The 17,034-nt window shown below is 35.3% G+C and overlaps 1 protein-coding gene across 8 annotated transcripts in view; it reads right to left on the bottom strand.

Annotated features, from left to right (window-relative positions):
• The window catches only part of SLC4A10 (solute carrier family 4 member 10), a 400,582-nt gene that overhangs the window by 218,502 nt on the left and 165,046 nt on the right, over nt 1–17,034 (bottom strand). For all 8 annotated transcript variants that reach the window (XM_007494264.3, XM_056793951.1, XM_056793952.1 and 5 more), the window contains exon 2: nt 16,936–17,017. In XM_007494264.3, coding sequence (XP_007494326.1) covers nt 16,936–17,017 — 82 coding nt within the window. The remainder of the gene's footprint in view (nt 1–16,935; nt 17,018–17,034) is intronic.

The raw sequence follows: 17,034 nt of genomic DNA, 5'->3' as shown, positions 1-17,034 counted from the left end.
TGTAATAGGAAGTGAGAGAGTATTTACCAAGGGAGAACTACATTTGGGAAAACCCAGAGGATGGAATAAATGCCACCAACTGCTTATTAGGAAAGAAATAGAAATTGATTTTCCTCAAATATCTCTTCTCAATCACTTTTTTAAAGCCAAAAAAATTAAAACTTGTTTTCTTTTATTTTTATTAACTATTAATAGGACACTTTTGACAGAAGAGATAGAAAATAGAATTTGTATTTTATATCATACAAATATTCATATTCCATTCCCTTCCTCCCTCTACTTGTACTAGCACCAAAGAAATCACAAATCCCAATTTTGGGGACTTTCCTAGCAGCAATGGATAGTCATCAAAATGGTGTAGGACAGATTTATTGTCTTTCACTTTATTCTGGAATAAGTAGCCTTTCCCAGAACTTAAACATGACATACCTTTAATATGATTCCAAGCAAATGTTCAAAAGTTTCAAACATTTAGCTATTATAGAAACTAGAAAATTAGTGATTTTATTCCAAATAACTGCCTTCCCAAAAGAAACTTATAGAACCACAGGATTTCTGGAAGGGACCTCCAAGATCACGTTAAAATCCTCAATTTATATATGAAGCCACCAAGGCCAACTGACTTGTTAAATGGTCACACAACCAATTGTAACAGAGCCAGACACAGAACCCAAGCCTACTGATATTTAATTCAATCCTTTTTTTTCTACCAGCTCAGATTAGATTTTTCTGACAAGGTGCATCTAATTATATTAGCCTTTATTTTGGCATTGTAAACACCATCTGCTAATTTTATGATCATGTCTGCTACCAAATCTCCTGTCCCTTACTAGATTAAAATGAATAGAAATTAAAAATCCACATTTCATGAGATTTAATTTCTTATCCATTTATTCCATGCATCTAGTACCTTAGAGCTACAAATGCCTCAGTCTGCCTCAGTTTCCTCATCTATAAAATTAGGACAATAATTTTACCTGCCTCACAGGAAGGAAATGAGTACCAATTAATTACCTACTATATGCTAGGCACCATGCTAAAAGCACTTTATAAAGTGTTGTTATGAGGAGCAAATGAGAATATTTATAAATTGTTTTGCAAAACTTAAATAAATGTCATCATTATCATTATTAATTAATGTTACTATTTATCATCATTACCTATATCCATGGAAAACTAGATGGTATATAATATAGAACCCTAAAAATGGAATAGGACTTCACTAAAATGAACTTACTTTCAGATGAACTCTAAGTCATTTTTCTTTACTGAGCTCCTTGGCTATGGGGCTAATTTGACAACATACAAGAACATAGAAGTAACACAGAAAATGAAGAAAAAAGGAATAGGAATGGATAAAATCTAATTGTATGGAATAAAGGGGAAGGTCTTCCTTCCTTCCAAATTTTATCATGGGAAACACTAGGAGGTTGAAGATCTGATGGGAAGGTAAAGAAGGTGGCTGTTTCTTTTAGCACTTCATTGGGCCAACCCTCAAGTAGTAGTAGCCAGTGTGTGAGACTCTACCAGTTCTAATCTCTGCACATCTTCTTTACCATGCTTCCTCATTTTCTGAAGTTCTGAGCTGGCTAGCCCCACTTCTATTTCCTAAGCTGCCTCTTTTAACAAAAGGAAGGAAGGAAATGAGTACCAATTAATTACCTACTATATGCTAGGCACCATGCTAAAAGCACTTTATAATATCTAATTTAATCCTCTCAACAACCCTGAAAGACAAATGCTATTATCATCATCCCCATTTTATAGTTTGGAAGACTAAGACAAGCAGTAGGTAAGTGACTTGCTCAGTCACACAGCTACTAAGTATCTGAGGTCATATTTGAATCCAGTTTTCAGTGCTCTATCCATTGTCCCTACGAGATTAAAATAGATATTTAAAAATGCCCATTTTACAAGTCTCCCATTTCTTATCCATTTATTCCATGCATCCAATTAACACAGTGGATAGAGCATTGGGCATAGAGTCAGAAGACCTGATTTCAAATCTGGCCTCAGCTATTTACTATGTGACTCCTTAGCCAAATCATTTAACTCTGTTTGCCTTCATTTTTTCATCTGTAAAATGGGCTGAAGGAAGAAATGGTAAATCACTCCAGTATCTTTGCCAAGGAAACCCCAAATGGGGTCACAAAGAGTAAACAATAATATATTGTGCCATCTCACTGCCACATAAGAGGGCTTATGTGACTTCCTGATATGAAAAATAGTCAAAAACAATTAGTAAGCCAGTTAAAAACATTTGTTAAATATTCATTTTTTTGCCAGATCACTATGATAAACACTACCTCCCCCAAAACAAAGTAAAACAAGTCCCATCCTCAAGGAGCTTACATTCTAATGGGTGAGAACATGTATGTGTAGTACTAGGAATAGAGCATAACCCCCTACTTCAACTCTGTAGACTGGCTCACTAATCTATTCCTGGCACCATGATGACAGCAGCGAAGATCCCAGAAATGGCCAACTCTGAAGTGAATATGACTCAAATGTTCTCAGGATCCCAATGAGTAAACCTGTTGAGGAGGGAATACTCCTATTTCTTCTCTCCTGAACCTCTTGCAATGGATTTTCCATTTAGATAAAATCAGTTACTAAGATACCATTGGCTCCTACATTAAACATTTAAACACTGAACATAAAACTATAAGACAGAACTGAGAAGAATTATAATATTGCATTTACTCAAGTGATAGCAAATGCACTAATAATGAAAACATCTCCGTCCTCCTACAAGCTTAGGTCGCCCTCATACACCAACATAGGCAGTATCTGTGGAGGAGTGTGGGCACACAAAGAAACCTGGCAGAGTCACCTAAGTGAGAAATCCCCATATGTCCAGGGAAACTCATGACTATACTGCCGTTCTTGTTGCCTTTGGTCCCTTTAGGAACAGTCTGCAGCACAGAGAGTGACTTCTCTGATAATGATTCCTTTTTTGGTCCTCCTCTCTCTTCTCTTGGGCAGATCTTTTGCTCCTGAACTGATGAAGCAATGACAGCCAACCTTATGAAGGCAATGAGAAAGCTTCACATTTTGATGTATTAAAAAAGAATCCTCAAACTTTAAAGCCCATCAAGTTGGAGCAATGCAGACAAGTCCAACTAGCTTTTCATTCAATGGTATTCTGTGTCCTAAAATCAGTGCTCAAAATCTTGTTACAGCAAAAGAGAGATCACATCAAAATTCCCCAAGTTGGCTCTATAGACAATGAGAACAATCCTTCACTCCACAGGACTCTACTTTGTCCAACTAGTTTCTAATCTTTGTTTATATCAAAGCAGTACAAAGCTTGCCTTTCCTTTCTTTTCCTTCTTGAATCAGGAAGTGGAAAGCAGATATCAACCAGGGACCTACAAGAGGTCCTTCTCTCAAACTGTACCTGATGCTGAAGGTTGAAAAGTTAAACTCCAGCAGAGTTAAACTTCCAATCAACAGGCCAGTCTTTGCTTCTGCCAATATGCAATTTTTCTCTTTCAGTCTTTGCACTCCAAGACAGAAGCTGAAGGCTTTTTGAGAGCTCACTACTTTTGCTCTCTTCAAACCTAGCCGTGGCTTATTTTTTAACGGTTCCTGTACTCTCCTGATCTCCTTTTCTGTTGGATTCATTCATGTTCAGTCAAAACCTTAAGGTAGTCAGAGACTCATCTTCCCCTTTTGAGATAAAATTCATCATATTCAACTTTCTATCCTTTGTGAAACAAATATCCTAATTTAATCTTCCCATAGTCTCCAAAAAAAGTCTTTAATTCATCACTTTTTTAAACCTTCAGATGGTAAAAACTGACATATATAAATTAACTGATGGCCCACAATGACTTTTTTTATTTGAAAATTTTTATTTAATTAGTTGATTTAGAATATTTTTCCATGGTTACATGATTCATGTTCTTTCCCTTCCCTCCTCCCACTCACCTCCTGTAGCCAAAGAGCAATTCCATTGGGTTTTATATATGTCATTGATCAAGATCTATTTCCATATTATTAATATTTTCATTAGGGTGATGATTTAGAATCTATGTCCCCAATCATATCCCTATCGAACCACCACAATGACTTTTGAGTCTTAGTCATAGCTCCATCATCAAAAAGGTCCTCTATGTCCATTCATCTTAGGGAGCAGTTCTCTATCTGATTGTTCTTATGGTCTACCTGTTTCTCCCTACATTTTAAAAGAAAACTTTCATTGTATATTAATTTTTTCAAGCTATTTTTGCCTATATGTTCAGGTACATATTTAACCAAACAAATTGCTTACATAAAAAGGGTACTAGAGCCCCAGCCTTTTGGACCTAAGAAGACCTGAGTTCAAATTCAGACTTAGACACTTACTGACTGTGTGACCTTGGGCAAGTCACTTAAACTGTTTGCCTTGGTTTCCTTATCTATAAAATGTGAATAACAATAGTAAATATCTTCCCAAGTTGTTGTGAAGATGGAACAAGATAATTATAAAGTGTTTAGCACAATGCCTGGTCCATAGTAAGCACTATATGAATTATCATTAGATTACAATCTTTTTCTCTACACAAAATGGGCATTTTCTGCCCCTTTCAGCATCAAAATCACACCTATTTTAAAAGGAAAGCACTTTGCATATGTAATATAAGTTTACAAGATACATACCAAGTAGATGGGAGGTATTCTAAAAGGAGAAGACACTAGCATATAGGGTGACCATAAAAGTTTTCTTTATAAAGTCGCATTGACTAAGACTTGGACAATTCAGAATCTTAAAAGTTATGAAGGCCATTTAACATCCTTCTTATCCATACAAGTGTAACAATGTAGTGAAATAGCTTCTAGGCTGGGTTGAAGAGGAGTGGGCTACTGGCTTGAGCCTTTTGGATGCTCTCTTCATGTGGTTGGCAATCTAATTCCTACTCTCAGTCTTGGCTTTTTCTCTAGTCATCTCTCTCAACTACATCTTTGGGTTTGTCTTGGTTTTCATTTCAAGCTAGAATTAATAGGAAAGAAGGCTATCTTTAGAAATATGAAAAAAAATGCTCCAAATCGCTACTATTTAGAAAAATGCAAATTAAAGCAATTCTGAGATTATACCATACCTAATAGAGTGGAAAAGATGATTTTTAAAAAGGCAAATGATAAATGTTAGAGAGGCTGTGGGAAAACAGGCACACTGGTGCACTATTGGTGGACCTGTGAATGGGTACAACCGTTCTAGAAAGCAATTGAGAATTATATTAAAAAATTACTAAACAATATATGTCCTTTCATCTAGAATACTACTACTAGAGCTATATTCAAAAGATTAAAGAAAGAGAAAAGAGTCCTTTATGTACAAAAAATATTTACTGTGCCTCTTTTTGTGATGGCAAAAATGGATACTAAGATGTCTAATGATTGAAGAATGACTAAGTGGTAGTGTATGAATATGATGGAATACTATTGTGATGTCAGTAATGAGGATTTCAAAGATATATGTGAAGACTTATGAAATGATGTAAAGTGAGTAAAAGCAGAAAAATGATTTATACCAAAACATTAGCAATATAAAAATGAATAATTTTGAAGACTTTTATAAATTACAGAAGGATAAAATATAAAACTCTATTTATACAATAACAAAAACATTTACAAATAATTTTGAAAACTATGGGAACTCTGAACAATAGAAAGAGCATTCACAATTCCAGAGCACTGATGATGTTGCATGTTATCTATTACAGGGATAACACATACATATATGTATGAATATGTAAATATATATACACACACATAAATGTCTGTGTGTATATGTGCATATGTAGAAGTGAGAAGAATGTTACAGATACAAAATATTCCATGAACTTTCATATGAGGTCATTGTATTATTAGGTTTACTTAACTTTTATTTTACTACAAAAGAGTTCCCATGAAGTGAATTATCTCTAAATGTATATAATATAAAACCAAAACACATTAGTAAAACTGAAGGTGGAAAAACATTAGAAAAAAATAGTTGAGTCAGAGGACTCCTCTATCAGTCCTAGCTTATGCCCCTATAATAAAAGCTCTTGAACTCACTGTATAGTAGTGATTTATATCCTTATTTTTCTTTAACTTTAGAACTTATAAAATATTAATCAATAATTCTCCCTTGTTCAGTTTAAGCCTCCAGACCAAAATTCCCTACTGATTTTTTCCACAGTTCTAAAATTTCTCTATGAAGCATTTAATCTCTACTGCTTTTCTTTTGCTGCATTCAAGTAATGAAATACATAGATCTGCAATGCATTTATCTCAGAAAAACTGAATTAAAAAAAATAGAAACAAAAAGCAAATAGACTCTTAAGCAAGGAAGGTTCAGAGAATAGATACACTTCTCTTGGGAAAAGAGAGGCATAGGGAGAGAGAGAAATCATTTGCCTTTTGTCTTTTCCTCTGGTTCAGTTCAGCAAAACAGAATCCAATGGAATTTGTCTAATGCTCTGCGAATCTAGAGCTGCCAATGCCATCTTTATTCCAGTACCCTGGCAATATTTCCATGTGTTCCACTCTCAGGGTTGCTTTCCCCCTGTTCTACTGCTTGTGTCAGAGATAGGTGGATATGAAGATTTTCATTTTGGGAAAAATTTAGAACATTCAGGCACTAACATCCAGAGGACATTTGGTAATTCCAAGTAAAAGAAAGTGAGAAGAAGATGACATGACAATCACACATAATAGTCCATCAAAAATTTGAAGGCACCTAACATATAATTTTAAGTGGTTTGTTGTTTTATTCCCAGCTGAACTATGACTGTCATCATACATTTAAAAAGTTTGGGATGTGGCTACTTTGATCCTTCCATATAATGTACATAAGGATATATATGCTTTTTAGGATTTTTGTAAACACAAATACCATCTTTCCTTTGTGAACATAAATGAACAGATGATGCTTGCTAGAGAATGCATATCTGTACAAATATATTTATATTTGACTATATTGATAGTAAAGTCCCCTTTTCCCTACCACTAGGAACTCTTTATTCTGGGAGTTCTCCTCCCTTTACAAAACCTTTCCTCTTCCACCTCTGTCCAGTATCTAGGCTAGCATTTATATGTAGAATCCCAAGAGAAATTGCAAGAACTTAGCTCAAAAGGTCTTTGTCTTTTTCCTTAAAAGACATCCTGAAGCAGATCTGGTAAAGGCCAAACAATCCGGGAAAGAGAGAACTCCCCTGAGGAATCATGTCTATCTCTGCCAATTGTTTATTATTCTACATGTATTTCTATAATTTTAATTGCTTTCAACAATTTGGAGAGGTTGATGTGTGAGAGAGAGAGAGAGAGAGAGAGAGAGAGAGAGAGAGAGAGAGAGAGAGAGAGAGAGAGAGAATTTAGTAAAACTATGTTCTTCCCTTTAAACTTTAGCACCTTGATATCTTGGTTGGGGACACATTTCATATTTCATAATAAGATTATGAGGAACAAGAGTGAAAATACCAAAACCTCTATTCAGCAGTGTCAGATCACAAGTAAATGAATGGTTAAGTGGGCAAAAAGAAAAATAAGAGAGTAGGAAGGAAATAAAATGGCTGAAAGAGCATGCAAAAAAAGGGCAAGAAAGAAAGGCGATTTCAAGATACTGAGGAAAAACTGAACTAATCCTCTAATTGACACTTGTAAAGCTGAATATCTGAGAATTGTAAAAATTCACAAAAACAATGATATAATTTCTTTAGTAATAACTTAGATTAATATGGTGCTTCAAGGTTACCAAAGTTCTTTTATTGCAATAGCTTTGTAAGGTAAATACAATGGTGTCATTATTATTACCTCAACTGTCCCACATTTTACAGATTAGAAAACCAAGGCTTAAAGAGGTTTACTGACTGGTTTTTGGCCATACAGCTAATAGAAGAGTGAGGAATCAAACTCAGGTCTCCTGACTCCAAGGCAAACAATTTTTCAGTGGCCAATGGTTCCATCCCATTTTTAAAGAAATAATTTTATTAACATAATTTTTCATTTAAAATAACTTATTAACCTTTAAATTCAATGTACAAAAGGAACACATACCTATACATATTAATTATGCATACATATATATAATTTTAAAATCATATGTGGAACTCAAGCAACCTACTTTCAGCATCAGCCATTAAGACTTCCGAGAAAATTTAGAGCACTGGTACATTGACTAGTACAGATTTTTACACCCTCTAGCTCCTCAATTCCTATTTGTGGATGATGATGACTTTGTGAGAGATCTCCCATCTGAGCAGTGGCCTCAAAACTGCCCAGTCCTACTTAGTTTTTAGGGAAGGGGATATTCTTATACAGAGGGGACCATTATAGAGACAGCCATGTACTGCATGCAGTAAGGAAAATCAAAATGCTGTGTTTGAAAGTAGGATACCTCTGGGGCATAAGCTTAGTACAGGAAAGACATTTATAACAATTTAATCAAGAAGCAGACTAAGCTGATCTCTTTCACAATGTCACTTTCACAAGGCTTCAAAACACACTATTAGGCTGTATAATTAAAAATGAACACATTTAATCAGGATGGGGATATCTGGGAGACAGAAAACAAAAGTAGACTTAATCTCAACCTATGCACTGAAAACATAAGAGGCTTTGGCCACTTGTGGTCTGTCGTCAAAGCATTAAACATTTTTCAAGCAAAATGCTTTGGGATTAAAGAAATTGCTTTCTTTGTTATAAAATTCCCCCTTCTAATATTTATAGGATTACATCTAATGTAATGAAGGGAAATTCCTTTTCTTTTACTGTAGCACAACTTTGCTTTATTGATTGAAAATGGGGCATTAGGGCAGTGAGGTAGCACAGTGGATAGAGCACCAGCCCTTGGAGTTGGGAGGACCTAGGTTCAAATCTGGCCTCAGATACTTCCTAATTGTTTAACCTTGGACAAATTGCTAAACTTTAATTTCCTACCCCTTGCTGCTCTTCTGTCTTAGAATTAATCTTAAAATAGAAGGTAAGGTTTTTTTAAAAAGAAAGTAAATGGGACATAAATCCACATATACTCATACACACCTACCCACACACACACACAGAGGACATTCATAAGGGATCTAATAATAGCTCACATTCATACAACATTTTAAGTTTTACAAAAGTACTTTCCACGCAATCTTGATTCAGAGAGGTTAAAGACAAAGCAGCATAGTGTGGCAAAGGGCTGGATTTGGAGGCAGATTGTCTGATTTCAAATCCCAGCTGTGCTATTTACTATATCTAGAAGACAACCTCACTGAATCCTTGCACCCTTTCTCTATGAAGTCCACTAATAATCACTGAAATTTGTGATGCATGCGAAATTTGATAGTTTTTGTAAAGTAGAAGAAATAAAATCACTATGAAAATTGGAAGTGTTGTGGATACAAAAAAATAATCTACAAAGAATGAAATTTGTTAAAATGTACATTGTTGTTCATGTACTGCCTTCAATGTTAGCCTGGGAGATGCTTGAAAACAGGGACTTTTTGCTTTCCATGTTTATTCAAGGATTAGCACAGTTGTTGGAAGACCATAAGTGCTTTAATAAATGGTTATTGACTGACTGAAAGTGTTGAATATGACTTAACTTTGTCTAACCTCCATTTTTGGCATGTGTAGTTCAAGAACCAAAATGTTTGGCAGGCAAAATGCGTAATTTCAAGTGGATCCTGTGTAATTAATTAATAAATAGGACAAACCACTAGAAAGGCCCAGAAAATGAACACTGTCAGCAATACTAAGTTCAGCAAAAAACAATTAACTAACCAGGGCAAAGAGACAAGAGATGTTTTCTAAATCTGAAGGGGGGAAAACATTTAGAATGAAAAACTAAGAAAAATTAAGTGGATAAAGAGTTGATCATGGAGTCAAAAAGACCAGAATTCAAATCTGGCCTCAGATCCTAAACAAGTCACTCAACTGTCTTTGTCTCAGGTTCCTCATCTGTAAAATGAGCTGGAAAAAGACATAATAAACCATTCCAGGATCTTTGGAAGAAAACACCCAAAATGGTCAGAAGGAATGAGACTCTACTGAAAAGTACTAAGACAACAATAAAGAAAAAAAAATAAACTAAAGGAAGATATACAAATGAAGACACACAAATATCAAGAAGCACTTTGGAATATAAATGCTTTATCTCCAGTTTATATTAAAGAAAGGCAAAATAGGAACATAAGATCACATAGAGTTGTTCAGACATGGTAGTTTGACTCCTACTAGAAAGAATTCAACCATTTAAGTCAAAATGTGGCTCAAGAGGCAGCTTCTGTCTAGATTAATTTTCAGCCAACATTCTAATGCAGTCCTTCCTTTCTTGGGCTTTTGCTTGGCCATACCATTCCTAACCCCACCTGACTCCTTATCACATATTACTTCTTAGAGGTGTTTAAATGTTCTATCTTTTCCCCCATGATAAATACCATAAAGGGGTACACCAAGCCATCTTGCAGTACATCCAATCAAAACTAAATTAGTTATGGAAACACCAGAGGCTGAAAAAAAATACGAAAGCTTCCAGGATCATGGCATCTGTTTCCTCTAGGTTAGTCCTGTGAGACCCACACACAACTCCTGAGCACAATGGATAAGTTGATTTAAATCATTAGACACTCACAAGTGGAAGTACTTAGGACAACTCTCATGATGTCCAACATACACTTTCTCTGCTGGTTCCCTGACATAAGCTTGATAGCATCCCAAAGAGGTGTGTTAGTGTCTTGCCAGGGAACTATGAATGTGCCCAAAATGATAGAATGAAATTTTTGCAACATATGAATAAGAAAACAAACCTAGAATTTATCACTTACTTTAAAATTCAGTATAATATGGTAACTACATGATTGGCACTTGGCTTTTATTTTTTTAAACAGAAATTATGATAGCAGTACAAAATATATCTAATGGCTTTTAATCACCTTTGGGAGAGAAAAGGATCATTTTATAGAACTTCAGTTCTATAACATTTTAGGTAATAGAGGGAGAAATCACCATCAATGGGACTTCTACTGATATAGACATAAAAAAGGAAGTAACAAGACAATTTCCTCATTTGTTTAAATTTTGACTAAAAGTATTTTAATATCTGTTGAAGTCAAAGTTGGACTTTTAAGTTGGAAAAAATTACATTTTACTTTTAACTGCACAGACCAGGATTCAACAATTAGCCACATTTTTTTCCAATTAAAGCTTAAAACTTCTGCAAAATAGGTTAAAGTTCAAGTGGGATTATATTTATATAGCTATATGAAAACAATTACAGAATCTAATAGTTGTATTATTTTAAATGTACTTAAAGTGTAATTTAGCATGTGATAAGCGCTAATTATACAATATATACCTAATTAAAATTACACAAAATCAAGTTATACATAATTATTGCCCTATTACTGAATTAAATGTGATTTATCAGTGAAGATGCACATTTTAACATAATTCATAAGAATTCACATTGGAAATGAACAAACAATCTATTAATTTACAGAAGGTTATTTCTACCTCTGCACATGATATGTTTTCATCAAAATATACAGTCTTGAAAACCTGTAGATATCTGTAACCATTTGGCATTTTTGTAAGCTGTGCTCAGAATTTTAAATTCTTTTGATATCTTCATAAAATATGCGACTTCATATAACCTCTAAGTAACAGTGTTTCGGTTTCAAAATCTGTCTTTAAAGTCTATATGTAATGTGTACTAGATAAATTAACTTATTTTTAAATAAGAGATAACATGTTTTAAATGGAAAAAAAAATGGCAAGAGGGGGATTTAAAGAAATTGTCTACTCTCATTTCTTGGGTTTAAAGATTCTAGGAAACTTTTCCTAGAGTTCAAGGAATTTGTAGAGACTATACCAACATGTCCATTAGAATTATAAGGCTTTGAAATACAAATGCACAAGACTGACATTTTTAGTAAATGGAAGGAATGCCACATTGAAATTTCCAAAGCTATGCTAAATGTGTGCCAAGGACATGTACTGCTTAAGAAAAATGATGAAGGGCAGAAAAACAACTGCTATGTCCACTAGCTCTTCAGTAGTAGGGGTTGGCTTGGTATTGTTTTTCAGAAGCAAACTGGGACCCAAAAAACAAATGTCAAAGTGCAGCAGAACTGGGGTTGCCTGTTTCTCACCTGTGACAGAGCTTCTTGGTCACCTAAAGACATTAAAGTCTCACTCAACTCAGCAGATTTTTAAAGTCTACACAAGTAACTATAACCTCCTCTCTGACCACTGTATTTCTATGTGGACATAAGAGGAGGAATGTCCAGGGAAATGAAGTTCTATTGTATCCTTGTTGCATGTGATTGCTGTGTTTGGACAAGCTAAGTCCTCTGTAGTTAACTGTTCAAAGATCTGCAAATGTTTGGTTCCCAAATCAAACCAAAACTAGGACAGCACTGGCATTAGACCAACCTCAAACCAGAACCAAGAACAGGACTACATAAAAAGTGCTCTAGGCTGGCCTCTTGTATGCCTTGCAAATGGTGCCTTGTTCCTGAAGCTCTCAGCTCACATTGTCCAGGTTCAATCCTGAAGACTTCTTAATAAATCTGTGACTCATTTTTAAACATCTCCCTATAAGTTTACCTGGGAACATATGAATTATGCTTACTTTAATACATTTATAGGGATATTCAGTTTCCCTCCAAATACTCTTGTTTCATAAGGCATGGGATATAGAACAAATTTTATTAAAATCATGGAAAGAACACATAGGGGACTGATATCCTAGCCTAGTTCGCAAGGAAAGAGTTATAATGCACTTTTTTTAGTATTACTATTCTATTCCTTCTCCCTAGTGACAAGGGCTAAGCCATGCAAATTATCCCAGGGCTCAGAGAAGCTTCAAGAAAGCACTAGAAACACTGAAGGAAGTGGGTCAAAGTGGGAATTGACTAGGAAATAGTTTATAACTTTTTTCTGCTAATCTGGCTATTAAAACCTATTCTTGATTCCATATATTATTAACCTGAAAACCTTTGAAGAGCATGGAATATCCAAAGGAAAAAAAACTAAATAAGATTCTAATTGAAATGTTCCCATGGAAATTTCTTGGAGCGGGGCAAAAAGAGTTATCAATCTTGAACCTAATCCATATGAGCCCAAAGTTTCAGTAATGAGCCATGTATTTGGAGCCTATCTGGAACAATGGATCTGAGCCACCTGTACTAGCAAGTAGCAATGCCACATGTGTAGACACCTATTCTAGAATATACTGGTCAATACAGATCTTGAAAGCAGACAGGGAAGGGACATGGTTCAATTGTGTGTTGCAAGTGACCAGCTATCATGGCTGGCCAGGTATGAGAAGAATGGTGAATAGTGATTGACACAGATCTTCATAAAGATCTGTTGAGTTTGGGTGTCCCTGTGGACTGATACAGGTAGCTAGGTGACTCAATGGTTAGAATGATAGGTCTGGGGTCAGGAATAATCTTTCCAAGTTCAAATCTGGCTCCAGGCATTCACAGAAGACAAATCACCCAACCCTGTTTGCTATAACCTCTTCATCTATAAAACTATATGCAAAAGGAAATGGCCATCCTTTCCAGTATCTTTGCCAAGAATATCCTTTATGGGATTATGGAGATTTGGACTTGCTTGAAAATGATTGAACAACAAAAATTCTTGAAGCAGAAGACTTGGTGCTCACTGTGATATTTCTCTAACAACAATTACTGTCATTAAGTTAGTATGAACCTCTTTTTATAATCTTATTCATTATTTTGTTAACTTGATGTTTGCAAAGAAACTGAAGATTCGTAGGGAGGAACTAGAAACAAGGAAAATTCAAATGTTTCCAAAGTTTGAGCCCTAGGTGGGATTAAGGAAAGTCAGAGGTTTTTATTACAAAGAAGCTCCAAGACTGAATCCAGTTCATGTGGGCCCTGAGTATGGATTACAAACTATATGGTATGACTTCAGAGATTCCACAAATTGCTTATGTTCACAAAGACTGTCATTTAAATGTTGACTTATCTCTAAAAACGCATTTTTAGAATTTTATCTTATTTTTCCTTAAGGTAATTACTTTAAGCTATTAATAATCATTAATATTTTTGTATAAATGAAAGATCAGAAAGGAAGTTTTGGAAGGGGAGGGGAGGAAGGGGTTAAGGTGTGCAAGAGCCTCATTTTTGAAAGAAAAGAAGTGATACAATATATGGAGCAGAGTTAAGAGAGCAGAGAATACAAAGGAGCACAGAACAAGTGGTCATCTAGTCATGCCCCAACTCTTCATGACACCTTTTAGGTTTTTTTTTGGCAAAGATACTAGAGTGGTTTGCTATTTCCTTCCCCAGCTCATTTTGAAGATGAGGAAACTGAGGCAAACAGTGTTAAATGACTTGCTCAGAATCACACAGCTAGTAAGTGTCTGATGTCAGAATGGGACTCAGGAGATGCAGCTTCCTGGCTCCAGAAGCTGGCATTATATCCATGGTGCCAACTAGATGCCCAAAACAAGAGGGAGGAGGCATAAAAGATGAAGTTGACCTACTTCATAATGTCAACTTGCTTTTGGAAATCACATAGGGTCATACCATACTTCACCTCTGGAATAGTCTAAGTGTTTCTTCCTCAACAACACCTTCTAAAAGCTCTAATATTAGACAAGACATGTTAAGTCTAATAGGATGAACTCAGAATACTGGAGGGTGATTATCAGTGCTGGTCAATGATTTGATTAAATTTCATGATCATTTTGTTCTCTGACACTAAGATTTATTCTTTTCTGGATGTGGCTCTTCATTCTCCAGTCTTTTTTTATTATCAATGAGATAGTGTCTGAAGGTGCTTAATAAATGTTTTCTTCCTTCCACTCTTTCCTTCCCTCTCTCTGCCAGCCCCCAGGAACCTTTTTATCCCTGAATATCCTTCTCTCTTGAGGACATCTCCTCTTATGGGTCTAGAACCTGCATTTTAAGGAAATGGATCTGAACTCACTTTCATATGTTCACTTCTGATTCTCTGAACTTCTTTATCCACCATGCCCCAAAGACCTTTTCTTCCCTCTACTCCTTTTCAGCTTCATTCCCATTAGACTGTAAGCATATTGAAGACAGGCACTGTCTTTTTGCTTATATTTGTATTCTCAGGGTCTAGCATAGAGCTTGGCACTTAGTGCTTAAAGATTTTGTTGACTTTATCCATGTCACCAAAGATTAGAGTCAGGTAGACCTGAGATCAAGTCTAACTTCAGACACTTTCTTTCCGTGTGATCCTAGACAATTCACTTAAACTTCCTGCCTCAGTTTCCTCAACTATAAAATAGGGACAATAAATACTAAGGGTCATTTGGAAGATTAAATAAGGTAACATTTGTAAAAAGCTTAGCACAATGACTAACACATAGCAGGCACTTAAAGGCTTATTGCCTTCCTTCAAATCTAAAACAGCTAATCATTCATTAGCAGGCATTATGATGAATTAATTGCTTGGAGTGTATTAAACAACTTGGAGCTTCCTCCTCGGTTCACTAAGGGGCCACTTTATGTACTACAGCAGTCATTTATGAAAGGATACTCTATTGGTAAGTGTTCACTTGTAAAAGTAACTAATTCCCTGAAGTGGTTAACTCATCCAGCAATCTGCACCAGGAATTCTTTCTAGGTGATTATTTCCCCATTCTAAAACCAATTAACATAATTTCTTTGATTTTCTTTCTAATTAAGTAGAATTAAATTTCATGAATCAAAATCAAGGGGAAAAAGTCCTTCTCAAATCTATTTGCTGTAGTTTCTGTGCACCACAATGAAACCCAGTGTGGTATCCAACAAATTCTAGCAGGTTCATTTACTTGGCATGAGCTGAAGAAAAAAAAATGAAAGTTTGGAAGATCAATAAATTAACTATGTCTTTTATTTCTTTTCAAAATAGTTAATTTTTATTAGAATATTGATACCTATAATTCAACACTTTAGTAAATCTCACTAATGTGGTTAAATCTCTCCATTGGTTTAAGCCCCAACTGAGCCCTTCATGTTTTCTCATTCTGTGTAATTTCAATTTACACCCCTTGGTAAATGAACAAATTATCTTTTCTTCTTGTGGCAAATGAACTAGGATTTGTGACTGTGTCTCCATTGCAACTTAGCATGTTCCTTTTTTTGAACTATGAAGACCCTGTCTTCTTTCCCCTTTATTGTAGAGAATATGGACTCGGTGCCTTCTTGCCTACTTCTTTTGCTTTAGGACTATAGCAAAAAAAACAAAAAACAAAACAAAAACAAAATACCAAAACACCTCTATTTTTATTACTGGCTCTTACTACCTTTGAGAATAAGAATTCAACAAGCCTTGGACTGTCACCCACTAATAGGGAATGTGAATTCAGGTTGGCCTGGGGAAAGAATAGTTTTATCTCATGGATAATGAGTTGTGGTGAGAGTAATACTGTTTAATCTAAGAAAAACTACAGATTCAGTCATTTGGTTTATGTTTTAACTGAATAGTTAAGGGGGACACTGTCATTAATTATTGCCCCCATGATTTCCTCATCTACCCCAATTCCACTTACTAATTTCCTCTGATAATGGATGGTCTTGACTCAACCTATCTTGCTGCCACTTATTTCTTCCTAGTGAAGCAGTACAGTAAGTATGATAGAGTGGAAAGAGAGCTGGGGCTGGAGTCAGGAAACCTGGGTTCAAATCTCAGCTGTCTACTGGCTATTTTTGTGACCATGGGCAAGTCATATATATAGGGGCTTTATGACTCTTTTCCATTTATGAAAAATAAAGGAGCTGTTCTAGATGACCTCTAAAACTTCTTCCAACTTTTTACCTATGAAGCTCTCTGACTCCCCAACTACTTACTTCCCTCATTCCACATACTACAACATTTTACCATTGTTTTGTCCCAACAATAAACAATATATATGTTACCATAACATTTCTTGCTAAGATAAATGCTCTGAAATCAAATCAAGTAAGTTCTCCAGTGAAAGAAAGCTCTTACCTTCTAAATCTTCCTTTTCAAAGTGTGTTTTGAGGATTGAGCGAGTTCCACCTCTATCTACAACAGCTTCTTCATCATTTCTCTGCAGAGTGATAGAAA

The sequence above is a fragment of the Monodelphis domestica genome, chromosome 4 (assembly GCF_027887165.1).
Source record: "Monodelphis domestica isolate mMonDom1 chromosome 4, mMonDom1.pri, whole genome shotgun sequence".
Taxonomy (NCBI): Eukaryota; Metazoa; Chordata; class Mammalia; order Didelphimorphia; family Didelphidae; genus Monodelphis; species Monodelphis domestica.
The sequence above is the reverse complement of the archived record's forward strand: the minus strand, read 5'-3'. Positions and strand labels throughout refer to the sequence as shown.